Raw genomic sequence first — 20754 nt, forward strand, 5'->3', positions numbered from 1 at the left:
GGAGATGAGAGAAAGCCATTAAGTCTGGAATACATTTATTATTGCAGCCCTTCACATTGTCTCATGCAAGGAAAAACAGATCTGCTTTTCCAAAGGGAAGAACTGATTCAAGGACCACACTAATGCCTACATTTCCATTTAAATACCCAACCAGGTAGAATTAAAATCACACTGAAACACATGTCCAGGGAGGCAAAGTTTGAACCCACTGAATCTTTGTAAAACCCTGCTGCTTGTCCAAGGCCCAAAGCAGCAGAAAGAAGAGGTGCAGAGAATGTTTAGTGACTTAGCAAACACAAAGACCTCACAGCATCAGTTCCTACAGGAGACAAAATCATTGCTGGGATGTTCAGTGAAGACTGCCCTGATGTTTTGGAGGAAATCCTGGCTCCAGTCTAATGTTGCTCACCCTAGGAAGGGGTCAGAGATGCAACCACAGGCACTGTGCCTTCTCAGCTGATGCCAGTCAGGAGTCAAAGAGTTAAAACAGAAGGATGGAAGAGGTGATGTCCATTTAAATACTCAAAAATATGCAAGTGAAGGCAGGAGGACAACCCAGCTCATGTGAGTAGCAGTCCTTTGGAAAGTGGGTAAATCTCCATTAATTACTGTGAGTCTGGTTACCAAGAGGAGCAGTGCAAACCTGGGGAATGCAGGAGATGCCTCCAGAAAAAGCCCCCTGGGGATGTGCAGGCAGCTGAGGGAATCCCATGGATTTCTTCAGCTGCACAGGTACAGTCCCACTTGCACACCCCCCTTCCTGCTCTCAGTTGTGTCAAACAGTCCACAGCCCCTTCCCACTCCTTGTTAAGCCAGTGCAGCTTAGGAAAAAGTAATCCAAGGGAGTGAAAAATCAGTTTTTCTTTTTTTATCCTTTTTTTGAACTTGAGGAAGAGCTATCAGGAACGCCCTGAGCAAAACCACTAGCAAGTTCCTGCATATTCCTAACTTATGCATTAAATTCAATCAGAAACCCCCACATGCTCTACACCCATCAACACACACCAAACAAAGCCATTTTTTTGTTTTTATGAACCTGCAGAAATGAGATCTCTGTAAGGAGCACTTCTGGTGGTTCAGGCAGTGGCTCTGTCTCACCCCTCACTAAACTTTGTGGTGCTTCTGGAAAGCTCCATCCCACATCTACAGCTCAGTAAGCTGTGAATGGCTCAGCAGGGCTGACTTCCCCCACTTGGAGTATTTGAAAAAATACCCAGGAAAACATGAAATAAAGGTAAAAATATCAACATTATCAGCCAGACCTCCATTTTACTGGAAGGAGATACACACTTTGAATTAAGAATGGTATTCCAGAAGAAAGGAACATGAGTATCCCAATGTTATGTGCTACAAGGCATGGTTGACTCTTCCATCCACACCTTCTCCAAGCTCATCCTTTGATATTTATACTCAAGAAAAGTGATGAGCCTCTCTTTGGAAAGACAGCTACTGTCCTCAAAAGCTCCAGGTAAGCTGAAACAGGCAGGAGGAACATGCAAAGAGAGAGGTGGCCATCCCCAAATACTGCCTAGGAGTGGAACACCACAGACATTTTTAAGGAAGGCACAGCTCCTGGGATTTTCTAAAATTATCTTCTTCTGATGCCTGTGAAAATACTAGAAAATCCTAGGAAAATTCTAGGAAGCAGCAACAATAAGCAGGAACAATCCAAGAATAAATTATGCTTGCAGATACCCAAGTGGTAACACAGAAGAGTCAATTAAGGATTTCCAAAATCTGGATTATCTCCCAAGATCATTTTGTACTTCACATCTAACAGACTAACACCTCCTACACTCACTAAACAGCAAATTTTATCACAATTTATAGACTAAGTAGATTTTCTTGGTAATTTTTAGGACAATTTGAATTCTTAGAATGTGGCAGTTTTGAGGGAACTAATTTCTTTTTTTCAAACAGAGAGAAAATGGTTTTTGTTACATATCTGTTAAAAGGTCAGTCAGTGCAGTGGAACTCTTGGGGAAAGTTGGTTAAAGCAGAAGATGAATGAACAAAAGCCCTCATTCCTCTCTGAAAGGCAAAATTTTACCTGGTTTCTTCCAACCCTCCCCAAAATCCACTCTGTTACTCCCATCCTGGATCATACACCATCCCACTCCCTTTTCCTACCATACTTAAACAGTTAAAACTTTAAAACATCTGAAACTCAATCTCTTACTCTTGTAGCACATTTTCCTCCGTTTGAAATTTAAAACTGTGATGTTTTTTGAGGAATTTATTGTTAAGTTGAGCTGCATCAGTATTGTGACGTCGGAGTCGAGTCTGCCGGTGCAGGAGAGTTCAACACGGAACACTGCGAACACAACACAGGGGTTACAGCACAGTGGGACACTCTCAGGCTCTCAGATGACATTTAAATAAGGGACTTTTGAGATTATGTTGATGAAGTACATTGTAGACATCATAAATTATCACATTATAAAGAACTCAATACTAAGAAATGCTCTTTTAGTCTTCACGCCTCATCATTTCAGCTATTAGAGCATAAAAGGACATGGATTTTAAATTCGTTTTTGTCAGTTTTATTAAGTGTTCACAGATCACTGAAACTGCATTTGGGGCTAAATGACCATTATTCATCCATCAGCTGGAGGGGGGTGGGCAGTTTACCTGAGAGGGTGCGAGGAACTTCTCCTTGTAGGGAAATGTTGGCCTGGGGCAGAGCCATAGCCATGGGATCATGGACCTGAAATCCCAGTTTATACTCAACCTGTAACAACATATGGGAGACAGAAAACACATCAAAAACCTGTCTGGGAGTATAAAGAAATGCAACATCCCTTTTCATAATTCTTCTTGAAAATAAAAACCCAGACTTTTGTTCAAGGACAGCTGGCAATTTTAGGCATCCATATTCCAAGTTTCTTATGTGACATTTTAGTATCAAGACTTCTATGACAGTTCAAATTAAGAAAGCCAAAACAGAAGCTACTCTTCAAATCATTCCTTCAAATCTGGAGCAGAATTCAGAGTGCTTGTATTAAAAAAAATTTCCCCACAAACTTCACTCAATCATACTTTTAAACTTGTTCAGTTTGTTAAAGCTTCTATAATTCAAAAAACTCCCCCTCCCACAATCAGTTTAACAAACAAAATTGCTCAGAATAGTTTATTCAACTATACTCAAGATTTTGTTTCCACTTAAGAAGCTGACTCTGCAAACATTCATTCAAAAAAAAAGTACAGGGCCTACTCTAAGTCATAAGCTCCTCTTGGAAATTCATCCTACCCCTCCACTCAACTGAATTAATTTGTTTGGCTTTGTGCCAATAGCTAGTTTTCCCCCCTAAAACATGATATGGTTCATTTCTGATATCAATTTATTTTTTAGTCAAGATGCCAAAGGAAGAGACACAACCCAGTTTCTGAGCTTCTGCAAATCCTACTACACCAGGTTAGAGAGGAAGATGCTGAGGGATGGAATCCCAGGAATGGGAAGCTCCAAAATTCCTCCTCAGAATTCACAGCCAGGCCCAAGGAAACACAGAGCAGGGCCAGCAATGCAGGGAGCCTGGGCAGAAGCTGTGACAAGGGAACTCCTCTCAAATGCCAAGTGACTGAACTGTCACTGTGCATGTGGAATATGGGATCAGGGCTGGCTGGCACTCCACTGCAGGCCAAAAGTCACTCCTCTTAACAAGTTACACCCCAAAGGGAATGACAATGGCAGGAGGAATCTTCAAGACCTGCACTGGTGGAGTTATTTAATACTACTGCTCCTGCTGCAGCCTTTCCTACTTAAGGGCAGAAGAAGAGGCATCACTCATGTTTAAAAGAACAGAATGAACATCTGGCAGAGACTAAACAGATCATTTCATATATGAAAATAAATTGCTAAGTAACTGGAAATGTTTCAGAATGTAAGAGCATACGCAATCTCTGACAGCTGCTGCTGCATGCTCCAGGCACAGTGATTAAGTGACATAAAAAGCTTTTCCCATTTAATCAGGGCTCAGTAATAACATACTGGATGCTGCTTTTATAGGCTCTCCTTGTCTCCAAGCACATGTTTCTAGAAATCTCTAGAACAATTACTCTACATATGATTTCCAGAGGCTTCAGTTCATGGCTGCCCTTCTGTGTGTCCAATGCACCAAGGGAAAAGATTCCACAGCCAGTGACTTGTATGCATACATGGACCTTGCCAGGAGCAAGAAATATAAAATACTTTGAAATAAGTACTTCAGCTTTCTAAAATAAGGTGCAGCTTGGATGTGTGCCATCTTAACTTATTGCCTGCAGTCATATAAATAAGCATTTTGCACCTTGCATATGCTAATTTTTGCAAAGAAAAAAGCCATTAAATGATAGCAGTGGGTATTCATCAAGCAGAACAGCTTGTGTCTCAAGTACCCAGAGCAGAAGTCATGCTTGCTCACCTTGGATTTGGCATGCCAGGTGAAGTGGAGATTGTTGGTCTCGCTGGGTATCAGGAGATTGAAGGACAAGGCATAGTGATTAACCACATCATTCCTCACGTAAGACAGCTCTGCATCCAGACCTGTAAGAAGAAAGAGAAGAGTAAGAAGGGAAGGACAGGACCAAACACATTGAAACAAGCAACTTTCAGGACCAGCAGCTCCACTGATATCTGCATGTTGAAGCAAACACTTCCTCTAGTTCATAAATTCCAAGGCAGGTTGGAGACCAAGGCTCACAGCCAGCAGCTCTCACAGAGTGCTCCAGAGCCTTACAGAGCAATCACTTTAAAGAGGTGCCACAGCCTAAGGAACAGGTAAAAGCTGGGATGTAATGGAAGGAAACACAACTTTTCACACAAACATCCAGGAGAGTCATTACAGGCTCTCCTGAACATCCCCTGTTCTGCTTCTGGGAATCACGGCTCATTTCATTTACAACTGTGCTCACTCAAACCAACCTGCTCTGGATTATCAGTGGGTTAATCACAGGTAATTCCTTCTGGAATAGCTCATTTCTTGAGCTCAATCCCTAGGCAGCATGGAATTAGCTTCAAGGAAATTAGATCACAGAATGGTTTGGATTTAAAGCCCCTGCCATGGGCAGGGACACCTTCCACTAGCCCAGGCTGCTCCAAGCCCCGTCCAACCTGTCCTGGAACACTTCCAGGGATCCAGGGGCAGTCACAGCTTCTCTGGGCACCCGGTGCCAGGGCCTGCCCACCCTCACAGGGAAGAATTTTTTCCTAATATCCCAGCTAATATCCCACAGGCTGCCCAGAGAAGGTGCGGCTGCTCCAACCCTGGAAGTGTTCCAGGCAGGCTGATGGGGGTTGAAGCAAACTGGGCTAGTGGAAGGTGTCCTTACCCATGGTAGGGGATGGAACTGGATTTTTTTTTTCCAACTTAAACCATTCTGTAATTCCATGAATTATTTTTTTTATGGCTAGAAAGTCAAGAATATTGGAGAGGCTGTGACTTCAAGATGACAGCATTTCAAGCATCCTGAAATCATTTCAAGAATCCAGGGAACTATGAAAGGCTGGGTTTTCTTAAGAAATTAAGGAAAAATAAATTCAAGCCAATCATTGAATTGTGTAGATAAGCTGCATTTGAAGAAAGGAGCAGAAGGTCAAGAGAAGCAATTCCTCCTGTTTAGTGCAAAAACTGGGTACAGATCAGTACAAAGTAACATTTTCTCTTATTTCAGAACTTGATTTAATCCACCTTATTTCCACAAGTACAAAAAAGCAGACAAGATGTTCCTCTTCATTCTTGTTGCTGTTAACCACTTTTATTCCCTGCTGGCTCATCAGGGTCCCAAAACTTAACCAAAACCCCACAGTTTTATCACAGGTACTGGGGGTGGCGAGGGGGAGAATTCCAAAGACTGGATGCACAAAAGGAATCAAGATAATGGAGTAATCCCAGGGAGAAATGATCTCACATGAGTGTTGAGCAGAAGAAGATGCAGGTGCTGTTCTAAGTGTTAATGTAAACACCCTGAGACAGCTCTTGTACACACAGACCCTATTTCCACTTAAAAATAAATGGGAAGTGCAAAAACGTATCCACCAGCAAAAGAGGGAGGAGGGGGAAGCCCACACAGCCCCAGAAACAAAACTAAATTTTGAAAACACATAAAAGCAACAGCAAACTTCAAAAACCCCTGCCTGGATAATTTTTACATGCCTACGTGTTTATACATGAAACCCAACTCGGAGTAAGCAAACAGGGGAGGAGCGTGGAGAAGAGCTCACAACTATCAGATAGTTGGCATTAGATCCAGTCAAGATGGGAAGGTTTAAAGGTAGAACTTTCATTCAAATGAATGCCATTAAGTACAAATTATTTTTAAAATTCGGGAAACAATGTGAAACAATGCAGTTGGAACAAGGAAGCTGCTTCTGGAATAAAGAAAGCCTTCTCTTGTTGATAAATGGTCCCAGCAACCAGAGGTTCACAGAAATATTTCAGAATTTCAGGATGATAATCCTTGATTTAATAGAAACTTTGTAGAGAAACTGGTCATTGTAATCAAATGGGAACACAGCAATAAAATTGCCTATTGCAAAGACACAGCTTCTTAAGAATAATATAAAATGCAATCCTAACTGAGGCTGTCAGAAGTATCTTGATGTGCAATATCATCCAAAGGTGTACAAAACCAAGTCACCCTACAGAAAAATCATACCTCTAAGCTTTAATAGTGGTACAACACTGAGTAATTTCATTTTATAGGACACCAATGTGTCCTGTATTTTGTGCCTGTACTGCCAGAAAAAAGCTCCACACTAATAGGAGACACTAACTATATGAACTTCACAAGCGAAATATAAGAGCTGCATGAGCATCAATGTTGTGTTTTATACAAAATATTATGCTTCAAGACTGGCACAGAAAAATAATTCCAGAGGTTTTGTCCTACAGCTCTGAATTCCTTAAAAAAAGGCAGAAGATTGGCTCAGAGTCCTGTTCCCATCAGGGAGCTAAAGAAACTGCCTAGGGAAGGACTCAAACCAAAGGACATAGTGACACTTTACCAGCAGATCCTCTGTGCTTCCTGTGTTCATGGGTCACAAACTTCAGGAAATTCCTCAGAAAGGCTGGAGTGGGACCTTTTAAAAGGGGCTGGAGTGCCAGGATGAGGGGGAATGGCAGGGATAGATGGGATATTGGGAAGGAATTCCCTGTGAGGGTGGTGGGGCCCTGGCACAGTGTTTTAAGGCCAGGCTGGATGAGGCTTGGAACACCCTGGGTCAGTGCAGTGGTATCTATGCCCATGGCAGGGGGTGGGACTGGATGGGCTTTAAGGTCTCTTCCAACCCAAACCTTTCCATGATTCTGTGATTGAACTCAGAGGCAGTATCTCCCAACTGCTTCTCACTAGATAATTTTTCTCCCAGGAATCGGGGTTAATGTTTTCTCCAAGCCTGGAAACAGATGGATACACCCTTGGGAAATGCTCGTTTCAATACAGTACAGTAATTTCCCCTTTTAAGCTTATCAACTATTAAAACATTTCCCCTCTAGAACATCTTTTCCCATCAGTAAACTCATACAAAATTCCTTTTCCCATGCACAGCTAAGAACCAGGGTCCTCCCCAGACAAGCAAGCTCCCATCTCCCCACCTCCAATCCACCACAGGACAGATCTGCTTCCAGACCATCCTTCCATTTCTAATTTTTCATCCCCTCACTACCTCCCCAACCCAATCCTGAATTCCCCAAGCGCTTTGTCTGTATAATTTATCTCAATCAGCCCAGCAAAACACACAGAACTTTGCAGCTGAGCCTGCCAGTGAGAAAAAGCCCCAGCCTGTGCTGCAGGCAGGCAGCCAGGCAGGCAAATGTGTTCTGCAGCCACAGGGGAGCCCAGCACCCATTCCAGGAGCTGCACCACATTCCAGCCCTAGGGAAGGCACTGAGAAGGTACAGCCAGGTCAGGAATCACACAGGGCACTGCAGAGAACAGCAGTGAGCCAGAGCTCTGGTTCACTGATGGGGTGTGGGATCTGAGTCTCACCGTGACAGCTGAACTCAGAACTGCTTTAATTCTGCATTTCCCCTTTTCCTTCAGACTTGCAAACTCACACATGCCTGGAAACATTCCCTATTTAAGCCTTCAGCAAGCCAAGTGCGAGGAGTCAAGCTGGTGCTATGCAGGGAGAGAAACAAATGGGGGAACACACCTCAGTGAGTTAAACTCCCTGGATTAATGAGGATGCCCAGGAGCATCCCACATGGAGGGTGAGTCTGCAGCAGCACCTGGAGCTTACACTGAAACAATCCTATGACTTCATCAGATGCTGTAAGGTTTTTCCAAAGCGTGCTTTGGACATAGGTAGCTTAGAAAAATGGCACCAAATGAAGTAGGCCACTGCCAATATACAGCCTAAAGCAGCAACCTCAACATTTCACTTTTTCAGGGTAAATCTCTTCCAAACTCAGCAGCAGCATAAGATGCACCAGCAGAGGTAGCAGGCTGCAGAGGAAAAGAGAAACAAGTTCTAGTTTCTCAGTTGTTCCAGATTTCAAGAATGCTCAGTAAACTACTAAACCTAACCCTCCTTACTGGTGGAGGGGAGGGAAAATGTCATTCTGCAAGATGCTGGGTTCCTCTGAAGGCGCTCAATTCTTCCTTTGCACTATGTAGGGTAAATCCAAGATGAATTTAATGTGTTATGTCCTAAATGGAATAATAAAAGGAGAAAACAGGTGACTCTAGGAGGAAAACACAGATGCAATAGAAACAGCTACAGGAAATGAGCAGCTCCTCAATAATTTTCTAGGCAAAGCAGCAAAACATAAAGAAAGGGGTAGAGAGCCCTACAGAGGAATATCACAAAACACAGAGGAGGAAAAGCAGCTTCTGTTGGTTTAAGCAGAATACTGGTGATCAATTCTGACCAGTCTGAAAAGCTGGGCTGCAGCTTTGCTTTGGCAAAGCTCCCTAAACAAGTCCATATGCAGACAAGGCACAGCACAGAAGGATCTGGTTTCTCCTTACTTGGACTTGACTAACCTACACCAACACACATGAAATCAGAGCAATGCTCTGCTGGATTTCGAGGCAAAACCACCAACCTTTTACCCAGGCACCTCTAAATCTCATTATTTACTTCCCCATCTTTGTACCTCGGGCACAGACTTGAAAGAATAAATTAAAGTTGAAGGCAAACAAAAAAGGTAAATTTAAGCAGCAGCACAGAGAAAGTCTGTCATTCTTTGCACTGTTTAACATAACAAAGCATCTGAAGAAGCTCAGAAAGGAAGGGGAGAGGCCAACTTTCATTCCTAGATGCCAAGGATGCTGGGCAGCCCTTGTGTTCATGACAAAATTGAATCATGTCAGTCTAGCAGCCTAACAAAACACTTCTTTTCAAATGTCCCTGTGCAAATGCAGTCTAGCTTCAACTCTTTTTTTTTTCTTTTTCATTTTAAGCACAATATACAAAAGAAACTTGCCTCTGCCACCATGGGAAAATTGGGTTTTATTTTTATGAAGAAAATATATCCTGCAACATGCACCAGTACTTACATGTTCTTCTTAAAGATGACAGCAGTGTTTAGGGGTCTCTTACCTGGGGCTGCAATTTGTTACTAAATTACTTGAAATCTCCATAACATAATTCTGGCAGATTTGTTTTAAATGAGGAGATACAAAATGAGTGTGCAATGCAAGAGTTTCCTATTATTTTTGCTGCTTTGCAAAAAGCAGCATGTCATTAAAAGCAGTCTGGTAACAATAGCTGACAATTATCTGTCCAGTGGCTCCCCAGCAGAGAAATGACCGAAATTGGGAGTTGTTTTCTTAATGCTCTAGTCTGTAATTTAAAAGAGTTTCTTCATCAGCAGCTGAGAAATCTCAGCAGTGTGACATCAAACCACCACAGCCCACCCAGAGCAGAGCCACTCCTGATCCTGACTCACAGCCACTGAAACCAATTAAAGGCAAGATTTACCCAGTTCAGTGAGTTATGATCTTTATATAAATATTTTATTTGTTCTATTATGTACTCCAGAGAATGAGGCCTCTGCTCCTGAGCTGCTCATCTGGGTCAGTCCTCTGGCCACAGCAGAAGTTTCCATGCCAGGATTGAACACTCATGTGAGAGAGTACAAACCCCAAGGTTCAACACCCCTCCAACACCATCCCCCTCCCAAGCCTGCTCATCCCACTCCACAAACACACTGGATTGTCCCAGCACTGGACAACTCCCCTTGCTGAAATAGACAGCTTCTTTTTACTTCAATTTTCCTTTCATTTAAAGTGCAGCCTAAGTCTGAAACACTGACTTTAAATGCTAAATTTTGCTGGTTTTGCAGCAGATTCTGCATATGTCCACTGGAAAATACAGCCCAAACACAGGGAAATGTGACTGTAGAACTAAAAATCAGCTCTTGACTACTGAAACTTCCATATTTTTTCTACAGGGTAGAAAGAACGTTCCCAGAACAAGCCTTATTAGTTTGAATGTACTTAATTAATTCAACAATCAGCTTTGCCCAGGGCTGAAACTACAGCTGGGAGTTCAAAGATACAAGGAAAAAAATGCAAATTGATCCACGTGGATCAATGTAGTTTAGAAAACAGCAAACTACTGGGAATGCAATACTAATCCTCTGAAAATACTGACACACAAAAAACTACTTACATCATATTTGTAAATATCCAGTGTATACAACAATAAAGTGAATTTTGCTTTAATAAAACAAGTAACTGACCACAGCCTTCCACCTGCATTTTGACTTAAGCTTTCCACAAACCTACAGTCTGTCACAGTTGGTGGGCAGGATTTTGGGCTGAAATACTTGTTTTTAAACACCTTACACGTTGGGAATATGTGGAAAAGATGACTGATGAAAAATAAAACAGGGCAAAACCAAGGTAAACCTTCAGCAACACGGAGATGATGAAGCAGCAGCATTTCAGTCTCCTAACACAGGCACCAGGAACTGTCAAAGGATGGTGATCAGTGCCAAGCCAAAAGACAAAGCTGCAGCACAAACCCAGCAATACTCACACCTCTGCAAGCTCACCCAACTCCAAGGAGCAGCAGCAGAGGGAACACTGGCTGTGGTTATTTGTTACCTGGGCAGTTAACTTCTCACGAACTGGAGGGGGAATAAGGCATTCAATTTGAGGAAATACCCAACATAGCTTCAAGGCAATTAATGCACCCTTGAAAACCGACCAAGACTCCCCGGCAGGAAATCTTAGCAGGAAGCTTCCCAACATCCAGCAAATGGGGGAAAAGCTCTTAGCTGAGAGCTCTCATTAAGTCCTTGTGAATCTTCACAGGCAGTTCACCCCCAATTCACCTCATTGATACTGTTAAATACAATTTGCAAATTCAACACCCCAGGCAAATGGGATTTTTTTTCCACTGAAAGGCCTTTTGGAAAGTCAGAGGGAGGACTTCATTTCCACAGGAAGAAGCTCCCCTAGGAGATGCCACCTGCTGAAGTACAATCAAAATTTAACTGGATCCATACTAAATAGAAGATATTTATTGTTCCTATGACCCACCTGCTTCCCCTTTGTCTCTGAACAGCAACAACCACATTTCAACCACCTGCTTGTTCTTCTCTCCTTCACCTACAGAGAAAAAAAATCTCCACTTTCCTGCCAGGTAGGATATAAAGATCCCTGCAGAAATAGTTAAATGACCCTTCTTAATTGGGAGGGGAGGGGAAGAACCCAAACCAAAACCATTTATCTCACCTCAGAGCAAAATGGAAGTGGACTCTGCTCCTGAGAACATCTTTCTAAATGATATCTGAAGCACCAATTCCAAAAGAAAAATGCAGAGATGAACAAAATGGATACTTGAAGGCAGAGGAAAATTAGTGGAAAGGACTTAACACACAGGGCAAGAGGAAATGGGACAAGTGGGAATAGGAATGGCACAGGTACAGGGCTGGAAGCAACTGAAAGGAAACTCAGTAATACAAAATAAATCTAACTTCAGGAAAAAATATAAAAATTTTATTCTTATGTGTACTTATGAAATAAAATTTTAACTTAGCAGTTATGGCAAATCTCACAATTACTGTAATATGAAGTTTGATGCTCCTTTTGAATTAGAATGAAAGCAAACACTGAAAATAGAAAAAAGGTTCCCTCCCCATAAGCTGCAGTTGCCAAGACCATAGCCCTCAATATAAAACTTCTGATCAAATGCTCAGTAGTGCCCCAAAGCTTTGGAAGGGAGCTGCTGTCACCCTCCCAGATAAAACACCACCACCTCACAGAGGTATGCCAGGTGAGGTGGCATTACATGTGTTTGTGGTGTTTCAGTGTCACCTACCCAGAGAAATTGTGCCATTTTTATTTCATTTAGTTATAGCAATGCACCCACATGTTGATTTAGTTATCCCTGTAGACAAGACCCTAAGTCACCTCCAGAACAGTGCCTGGGCCAGTGCCATGGCTATTCCAGTAATGAGTGCCTGACAGAGTACAAATAAATTTAACATTAATGAGGAAGCATAGAAACACCCTACCCCTCAGTGCATCATGTGGAAATGGATTTATAAAAATATTTAAAATTTGATTGAAGGTTCATATAGTGTGCATTTGTATGTAAATTTTGATATAAGAAATGCTGATTTAGAAATGTTATGGAATAGGACAGATATTGTTGAGAGAGAAATAGAATTAGAAATAAGTTATAAAAGGTGGTTTTGTAAAAAAGATTAGATATTTTAGAGAAACAGAACTATGAAAGATACTGTAGTAGGATTTATGAGAGGTAATTTTAGATTATTGATTTTAAGGTATTTATAGTATAGTGTGGTAAAAGTATAGGTTAAGAAATGTTTATAAGAAATGTTTATAGTGTATTGTAATTAGAAAGTTTTTTATTGTAATGGTGTGAATTACAACATTTGTACTGTTTTATTTTTGTATGAGATTGAAACTGGAATAAAAGTTTTTAAAACTCCAAAAAAAACCACTTCAGATCCCTCAGCCTTGAAATCTGTACTCCCGGTTCTGTGCCCAAAGGGATTGCTGAAGGGATGATGGACTGTCCACGTCTTTGAGATGCTTTGAACACTTTCATCAGAGTGACACTGATTGTTTAACACAAAACCAAGCTCTAAACAAACCAAGACAAGCCTGTTCACTCCTGTGGCCATCTCTAAACCTACAGAGCTTAGTATTTGTTTCTTTTATTAGGAATTACTCTGCAAGGCCCTCAACTTATTTCATAAAGGCCCAACCAGACTGGAGAGGATAACCATCATTAGCTTATCAGTCTGCTCTAGATTCCCAAACCGCAGCTCCCAAGCCTGTGCTCCCTCTCTGCTCTTTCCCAAGCAGCGTGCTGAAATCAATATACTGGTTAATTTAATTACAGCTATTCAACACCCAGTAAGTGGCAGGGAAATTCTAAAGCATCACATTAGTTTCATGCTGTTGCTTCTGCTCCCAGCTCTCTGGAGCAGTCAGTGCAAATATGTGAGTTATCCGCTTGAAAGAAGGACAAAGGCAGCGATGGAAGAGGAATAATGCCTTTGAAGCCTCTGCCATCGAGCCCTTTGTGCCACCACAAGGCATTTGCAGAGAGTGTTAGCATTCATCCCGACATGGGAGCTGCTGGTGCTGCTGCCATTCTGGGGGAAAAAGGGAAAAGAGCTCAATTCACCAGGCACAACTCATTAAATGCACTTCAGCCTGTACTCCCTGCTTTCATGGCTGAGACCTCGAGTATGATTCAATCCTGCACACTAAAGTACAGAGGAGTAACTCTGACTCCACTGCAAGGAAAGTAGGAGCCTCCATGATATTCCAGTCTGGATAGTTTCAGGTAGGAATGAGTCATCAAGTCATTTCACTAGAGCTCAGCACAACCGTGAATCAACACATTTGGAATTTGTCTCATTAATTCAGCTTTTCCAGTATCCAAACACAACCGTGAATAGCAGAAGGGGAGGAGAAAAACACAAGGCTTCACCCTTTAAAATACCCAGAGTGTACAGTACAGCTGCCTCCATAGCTCCCACTCTCAGGAAAACACCACCCTGGGATTTTCTGTGCCTGTGAACATGATCCCTATCTCCTTTATTTCCCTCTGCGCAGGTGGTGTTTAGGAGCAGTTTCGGTCCCTGCCTTCCTCTCAGTATCCTGAGCCTTTCTTGTTGGCTTTTCTCATGCATGCAGGGAGCTGTGCCTCCATTTCCTCTCTTTCGTTTCCATTCTGTCTGTGCACTGGAGGGAGAAAGAGACCAAACAATCAGCAGTGATAAATAGGATGCTGCCAAACAGAACGCAGGTGTAAAGTCACAGGAGTGAGGAATGCAGCTTTGGGAATTTTTCCCCTCACCACCACCAGGACAGCCTTCAGAGGTCAGGTTTCTTCCAAGCCCCTGACACACAAATGTTACAAGAGCCACAAACATTTATCACTAGACAGACCTTGGCCTCTGGGGAGCTGAAATGGCTGTTTCCTCCCAGGCCTGAGCACAGACAGAGCTGCACCAGGCAGCCCAGCTGCACTCCACCCTTGCAGTCCCCCTTGAACACTGATTTCCAGAAGGAAAGAGCCTTCTCCAGCCAGGCTTCAGACAGAGCCCCCAGCACTGGAAATCCCAACACATCAGCTGATGTGGTAAAGCAGGATTCAGAAATCAACCACCCACCTCAGCAATGCTGAGCAGTTCAACACACACAAGGCTTGAAGTTTATTTCAGACTTCTGCTTTAGTGGCATCAGAGAATATGGTTTCAAAGCAATCCTAATCCAGGCCAGAGGCTGCCTCCATTAGGAGGCAGGCCTTCCACTGGCTATTTCAAGCTTCTAGAAGCTTATTCTTCTGCAGGTTTGCAAGCATTACCAATATTGCAGTGGATGATACAATTTCACACATCCCCAAAGAAATGGCACTGTTATTAGAAGTGTGCAAGCTAAAGAGGTGGTAACAGAATGGAAAGGGACAGAGAAGCCCCAACTGCAGCTCATTTTCAGAAGCCTCAATATGGACATGAACCACATCACTGGGTCAATCCTACAGCACTGGGTCAATCAGGTCAACAGGCACCCAGGCCCAGTGGGAGGCTCCAGAAGGAGCACAGGTAAATCAGGCAGACAGACACTCAGGCACAATGGGAGGCTCCACAAGGAAGACAGGCTGCTGCAGGGAACTTGTTGCAACCTGCTGCTGCTGCAAAGCCCTGAATACCTGCCTGTCCCCAGCCTCACAGCTCCAGAGCAGGCTGGGTAACACCTGTCCACAATCCCAAACCCACCAGCTACTGCCCACCTATCACAGACTGTCAGTGGGCTAAAGGGCTTTACAGAGCAAAGTAACAGAATTGTTATCCTAAAAACACTGTTATCCTAAAAGCACCTGCACTTCACTGGCTATATTAGAACATTTTCAGCAGTTCAGTTTTGTTTCAGTGTGTGGTGTCTGCCAGGATTAGAAGTACACTTTCCATCCAGGTGCGCACCCATGTAAATCTTCCCTTTCTACTGGTGCCATGAAGTGGGATTTTGTACTCCTGCAAAGACAGGCATGTGGAACACTGAAAAAGTCCAGCCTGTAAAAAGCTTCTGTTCTTCAAAGCCAAGCACTTAAAATCTATGAAATGAAGATTTCAGAACACATATACAAGAGAACCTGACCTTGAACTGTAACTCTTGTACCACACACGCATCTGCTTCTATACCTTGGGGTACTCAAACATCTGCTTCTCGGGGGACATCTCCTGCAACCTTAGAGGCTCTTGGCTGCCTTTTTTCCAGTACCTGTGAGTTCCCCAACTCCCATGGAAAGTGATGTTGGGTGCTGCTAACAGCCCTCACAAAGAGCACAGCACTGACTGGCTGGTGGGGCTTCAGGCTGTGATTCTGTCCAAGACAGGCTGAGTGGGATTTTAACAAGGCCCTGAAGCTTTTCAAGAATCACAAAGAATACACACTTTCAGCTCCCTTTCATAACAATCAGGCAACAAAGGAACAAGAGGATTTCTAGCCACTATAGATGCTGTGCAAGTACCATAAAGCACTTTTGATGGGAACGCCTGCCTGTGGCCAACTCCCCAAAACAGTGACATCAACAAATGTTTCACAGTATAAAATGAAGACAATTAACATCATCTGCTGCCATAAGATGTTGTTTAGACTCCATTTCTAACATACAGAATTGCATTTGGCCTCTAATTTCCCAGGGCTCTGCTCAGCCCTGGTGAAGGCACACCTGGAGCACTGGGCTTCCCAAGAGAAGAGCCACAGAGCTACAAGAGAGGGTTCAGTGAAGGACCACAAAGAGAATTAAAGGAACTGCAACACCTCTACCATGAGAGGACACTGAGAAACCTGGAGGTGTTCAGCTTGGAGGAGAGCTGGCTCAGGGGGATCTCATCAATGAATATAAATATTCAAAGGTGTGTGCAGAGAGAATGGAAGCAGGTTCTTCCCGCCAGTGCCCAGCGAGAAGATCCAAAAATCAGGCACAAACTGAAACACGGGAGGGTCACCCTGAGCAGCAAGAAAAATTCATACAGAGAGGGTGACTGAGCACTGGCACAGGCTGCCCACAGAGGTGGTGAAGCCTCCATCCTCTGAGACGTTCAAAAGCTCCGGGATGTGGCGCTGGACAAGCAGCTCTGGGTGGCCCAGCTTGGGCAAGGGGTGGAACCAGATGACCTCCAGAGGTCCCTGCCAACCTCAACCACCTTCTGAGTCACTACCTCAATTTACAAACCAAACAAACAACCCTCTGCTGTAATAGATTTTGCATCGATGTTGCATCTTGCAGCCAGACAACTCATTTTAGTAAATTGCACAATGGCTTTTAATGAAATTCTAGAACACATAAGTACAAGTCACATAAGTGAAATTAATTTAACTTTGTAATTGAGTGAGTGCAAATATAAAACTAACAACAGACAGCATTCAGTGATTGCTCAGAAGAAACTAGGCCAGAGAACACTAAATTTGGAAACTCAATGTAAACACTGAAGGACTTCTGACTTGAAATTCCCCTGCAATTCTAATTTAGCCCCCCATATACATGCATTATGATAGCCCTTAGTTACACAATAATGTGGTGGTATTTTCCCCCCATGGGACTAAAGTCTCAGTTAACATCCAGACCAGACTCCTAAAAAGATCCAGAGCCATGTGACAGGAGGGCTATCCACAAGACCAATTTGTAGTCTCCAAAAAAAACCCCTGCAGGGACAGAAAGGGTTGTCCTCACTGCTTAAGCACCTTATTGCTGCCATGAATGCTGCAAAAGAACAGCATGCAATGCCAGGAGAGCTGCTTAAGCCAAGTTTTCACAGGCAGCTATTGATTCTGGTCCTCAGAATCAGAGGGTAGAACCTGTGAGGCTGAGCTGCTGGGGACTCACAATCAAGGTCTAAGAGATACACCAGGAATGTATGAAGTGCCAAATAACACCGTGTTCTGAAACAGACTAGATCCAGTCCTTAATTATTTAAGTGAGCTATCTAATAACAATGAGTATTTTCTACCTTATTCTCTAAACCTTAGATTGGTACCTGCAAAACAGGGATATACCAGCCTTCACATCCCAGGATCCTGGGAAAAGCAGAATAATGGAGCATTTCAACATGAGGCAAACACAACATTCTGACTTCATGGGAAAACTGCAATGAAAGTCACTAAATCAAGTAGAGACCTCCTACTGAGTAACTCATCACTAACTCCACACCACCTGCACATTCAGCACCACAGCGTGGTCACTGGAAAAGGGAACAGGATCAGGTGGTGCTCTCATACCTGTTCAGTCGCTACATAAAACAAACAAAACTTTCTTAAGGTCTAAGCACAGGCCCAAAAAAGGTTCTCCAGATGAACCAGCTCTAAAAAGCTACAGATCATGGTGCCAAGAGAGTTCACAGACCCCCCTAAAATGATTGTGGTGCTCTGGATGTCTCTCCCCAAGAAGCAGCACTTCTCTTCCTCCTCACCAACTCCCCCTCACCCTGTACCTCATCACCACTCTCATCCTGACACCGATGCCTCCTGCTGCCATCGCTGGAGTCATCTCAGCCAAGTCCCCTCAGCTAACTCCTTCCTACTCCATTCCCTCAAGTGCCGAATCCTGCCTGGGGTAAGTGGAATCTGACACACTCAACTATGTGAAAACCACAGATTATTTTTCCCAAAGGCTTGTAGTCTGGATGGCTGGGAATATTTTCCATGGGACTGGCAAGAGATATTTCTGACAGAGACACCATATGCCTGCCATATAGCAAGTCCTGCTTTCAGACCCTGAGAACTCCACAGTGTTTCGAAATAAAAATCCACCTCACACAACAAGACAAGCCAGTTTCCTCTAGTTTTCTTCTACATAAAGTTCTGAAGACTACAAAACAATTCCTCCTAAGGCAGACACATGGTCAGAATTCCACAGACCGACGGTGGAAATCTGGCATGAGCACACAGGAAAGGAGCAGGCAGTTTTCACTGTAAATCACTGTATCTGTCTTCCTCTGTGCCACAAAGAACAGCAGCCACAAATAATCTGCAACAAGTTCCTATTTCACTTCCAAGAGCCACAGCCTGATTATAACACAACCCATGGTTCTGCAAGACATTGAACCCCAGGTCTGGGGAAAGCAGCAGCACCAGACACTCCACTGAACCGTGTCAGCCTGGCTGATGGAGAGACCACATGGGGGTATGGCCCCACAGTGTTTCCACCAGACCCTGGGATGCTCCAGCTCTGCACTGCTGTCTGTGACTGATTCGGCAGCCACATGTGTGCTTACATTTATTCCTAATCAAATTTGTCACCTAAAGATGTACAGGGGTGATATTTAGAAGCATGAAAACAGCACAGGCTGTAGTAACCGTAGTAATTCCATGTAACATTTGTGTTTATGAGCAGAAAATCTGAGGGTTTCTGTTCAGCCACAGCAAGACAGTAGCAGGCACGAAGTTGTTTAGAGACAAAAGGTGAAAGAATCCAGTTTCTATTAGCAGCTTCACTGAACTTAACACTTCACTTCACAAGCAACCTCATTTTCCTATCCCCCGTGACTGACTATCCCAGCATCTGCTGCCCCACAGCTTTTCCCAGGGAAGTTCCAGAAGCTGAACCCCCTCACTGCTCTTTGCAAGTTCACACATCAGTATGAGACCTTAAACCATGAACTTGATTGTATGTAAATCCCAATCAGATACTACTAAATGGAACGTATGAAAAGCTGGGTTTGTTTTCAGAATACTGAACACCTGGAACAAAACTGTCTGTCTCTCTGGATTTTTTTTCTGCCAAAAGAATACATAAAATTATTGATAAATTGGCCTGTGTCTAAATGCCTCCTTAAACTACATCTCACCTACAGCCAGCAGCATGTGTAGAGATACCCCAAAAATTAAATCTGCTTATGCCAACAACACAATTTAGATCGTGGAAGTTTAGTTTGCAACAGATTTCCAGTGATCTGAACCCCACTAACTGAAGGAAGTCCCAGTTTACCTCCACATTAGATTCCAATTTACCCAAGTCTCTGGGGTCACAGAGGCAGAACAAGATCATTCATGTCAGATACTAAAAGTGATATAAACCAGCTACAGACAGCTGAGTAGTAAGTGCAAGTGCCTTGAGCCATGTAGTAAGACACACATAAGCGAGGCTAAAGGAAGAAATTCAGCTTAAAAAATAGTAACAGCACATCTTGCCTCCTCAGTTGCTACTGCATGATGAATAATTATGTCAGTGGGCCACGGAAGCCTGAACAAATCCAACTAACAGAGATTTCAGGCACTAGACAGGGGAGAGCTCAAACCCTACCATTCAGTACTCCCACGATTAACTACTTACTTAGAATCCCAGCTCAGCAGCAAGCCAGACATTTTACCCTCTATCTGTACCAGAGCATCTGGCAGCAAGCACGTGCCACATACAAATGACAACAGCAGGACACTGATCACCAGGGCAAACCATGAGGGAAAAATGTTTACAGTGTTCTTCAGTCCCCAAATCCCCTGACCTGGGTCAGCTGTGTGCTCATAGAGTGCAAATTAACTGGAGATATTTTTATTTTGTCCATTTGATGCAAATGAAGTCTTGCACTGCCAGTTTTCCAGCATGCAGAGATACAGGGCACTTGGGAAAAACAAATCACTGGGGACACCAACAGATTTGTTTTGAGACTCCAGCCACCAATTCTAAACAAGAGCCTATGGAAGGCAAAGCCTACAGAAAACAAATCTTTGTTTAAGTCAGACTCTACAAGCACAGAACTCCTGTGAAAGCCTTCCACAGCGGGCCAGATGGGGGACTTCAGGAACTGCCTCCAAGTCCTTGCGCAGCAATTGTCAGCCTGCCTAGAAATTAAGATTCCTTTCACACACACACCCAATTATTGCCAGGTCTCCTCTCTGCCCTCTGCATGTCGTTTGCCTGGCTAATTAAATCATGGGCCTGAGCTCACCTCTTCCAGAGCTTACCCTGCTCCCACAGGACACCATCCCCAGTTGCTCCAATCTGGGGAGCCCCTGACCACAAGGGTGAAGCCTTTTCTTCCCCTAACCACACACACACAAAGCAGCACAGAGACCCCTTTGACTCGTCTATTCTCACCACGACCCCAGTCCTACAAAACCCACAGATCCCTGGGATCACCCATCTCCACCCCAGTCCCATAGTTCTCCATCCCCTCCTGAGCTCCAGGTCCTTCATCCTCGTTCACAACCCTTTCCATCCTCCTCTGCACCCCCAAATCAGCGTCCCACAGACATCCCCCGTCTCCTGGGCGCCCCAGCAAAGCCCTAGTCCTGCTGACACCCACCATCCCCACCCCAGTGCCTCAGCCCCTCACCCTC

General features: G+C 43.7%; 1 protein-coding gene across 1 annotated transcript in view; it reads right to left on the reverse strand.

Moving 5' to 3' along the window:
- RYK (receptor like tyrosine kinase) overlaps positions 1-20754 on the reverse strand; it is a gene marked incomplete at its 5' end in the record, with an annotated part of 54260 nt that overhangs the window by 32809 nt on the left and 697 nt on the right. Inside the window, 3 exons of the mRNA XM_084212110.1 lie at positions 2180-2314; positions 2632-2731; positions 4401-4522. Of these exons, the coding sequence (XP_084068236.1) occupies positions 2180-2314; positions 2632-2731; positions 4401-4522 (357 nt within the window). The remainder of the gene's footprint in view (positions 1-2179; positions 2315-2631; positions 2732-4400; positions 4523-20754) is intronic.

This window comes from Fringilla coelebs (genome assembly GCF_963513975.1).
Source record: "Fringilla coelebs genome assembly, chromosome: 10".
In the NCBI taxonomy this organism is placed as follows: domain Eukaryota; kingdom Metazoa; phylum Chordata; class Aves; order Passeriformes; family Fringillidae; genus Fringilla; species Fringilla coelebs.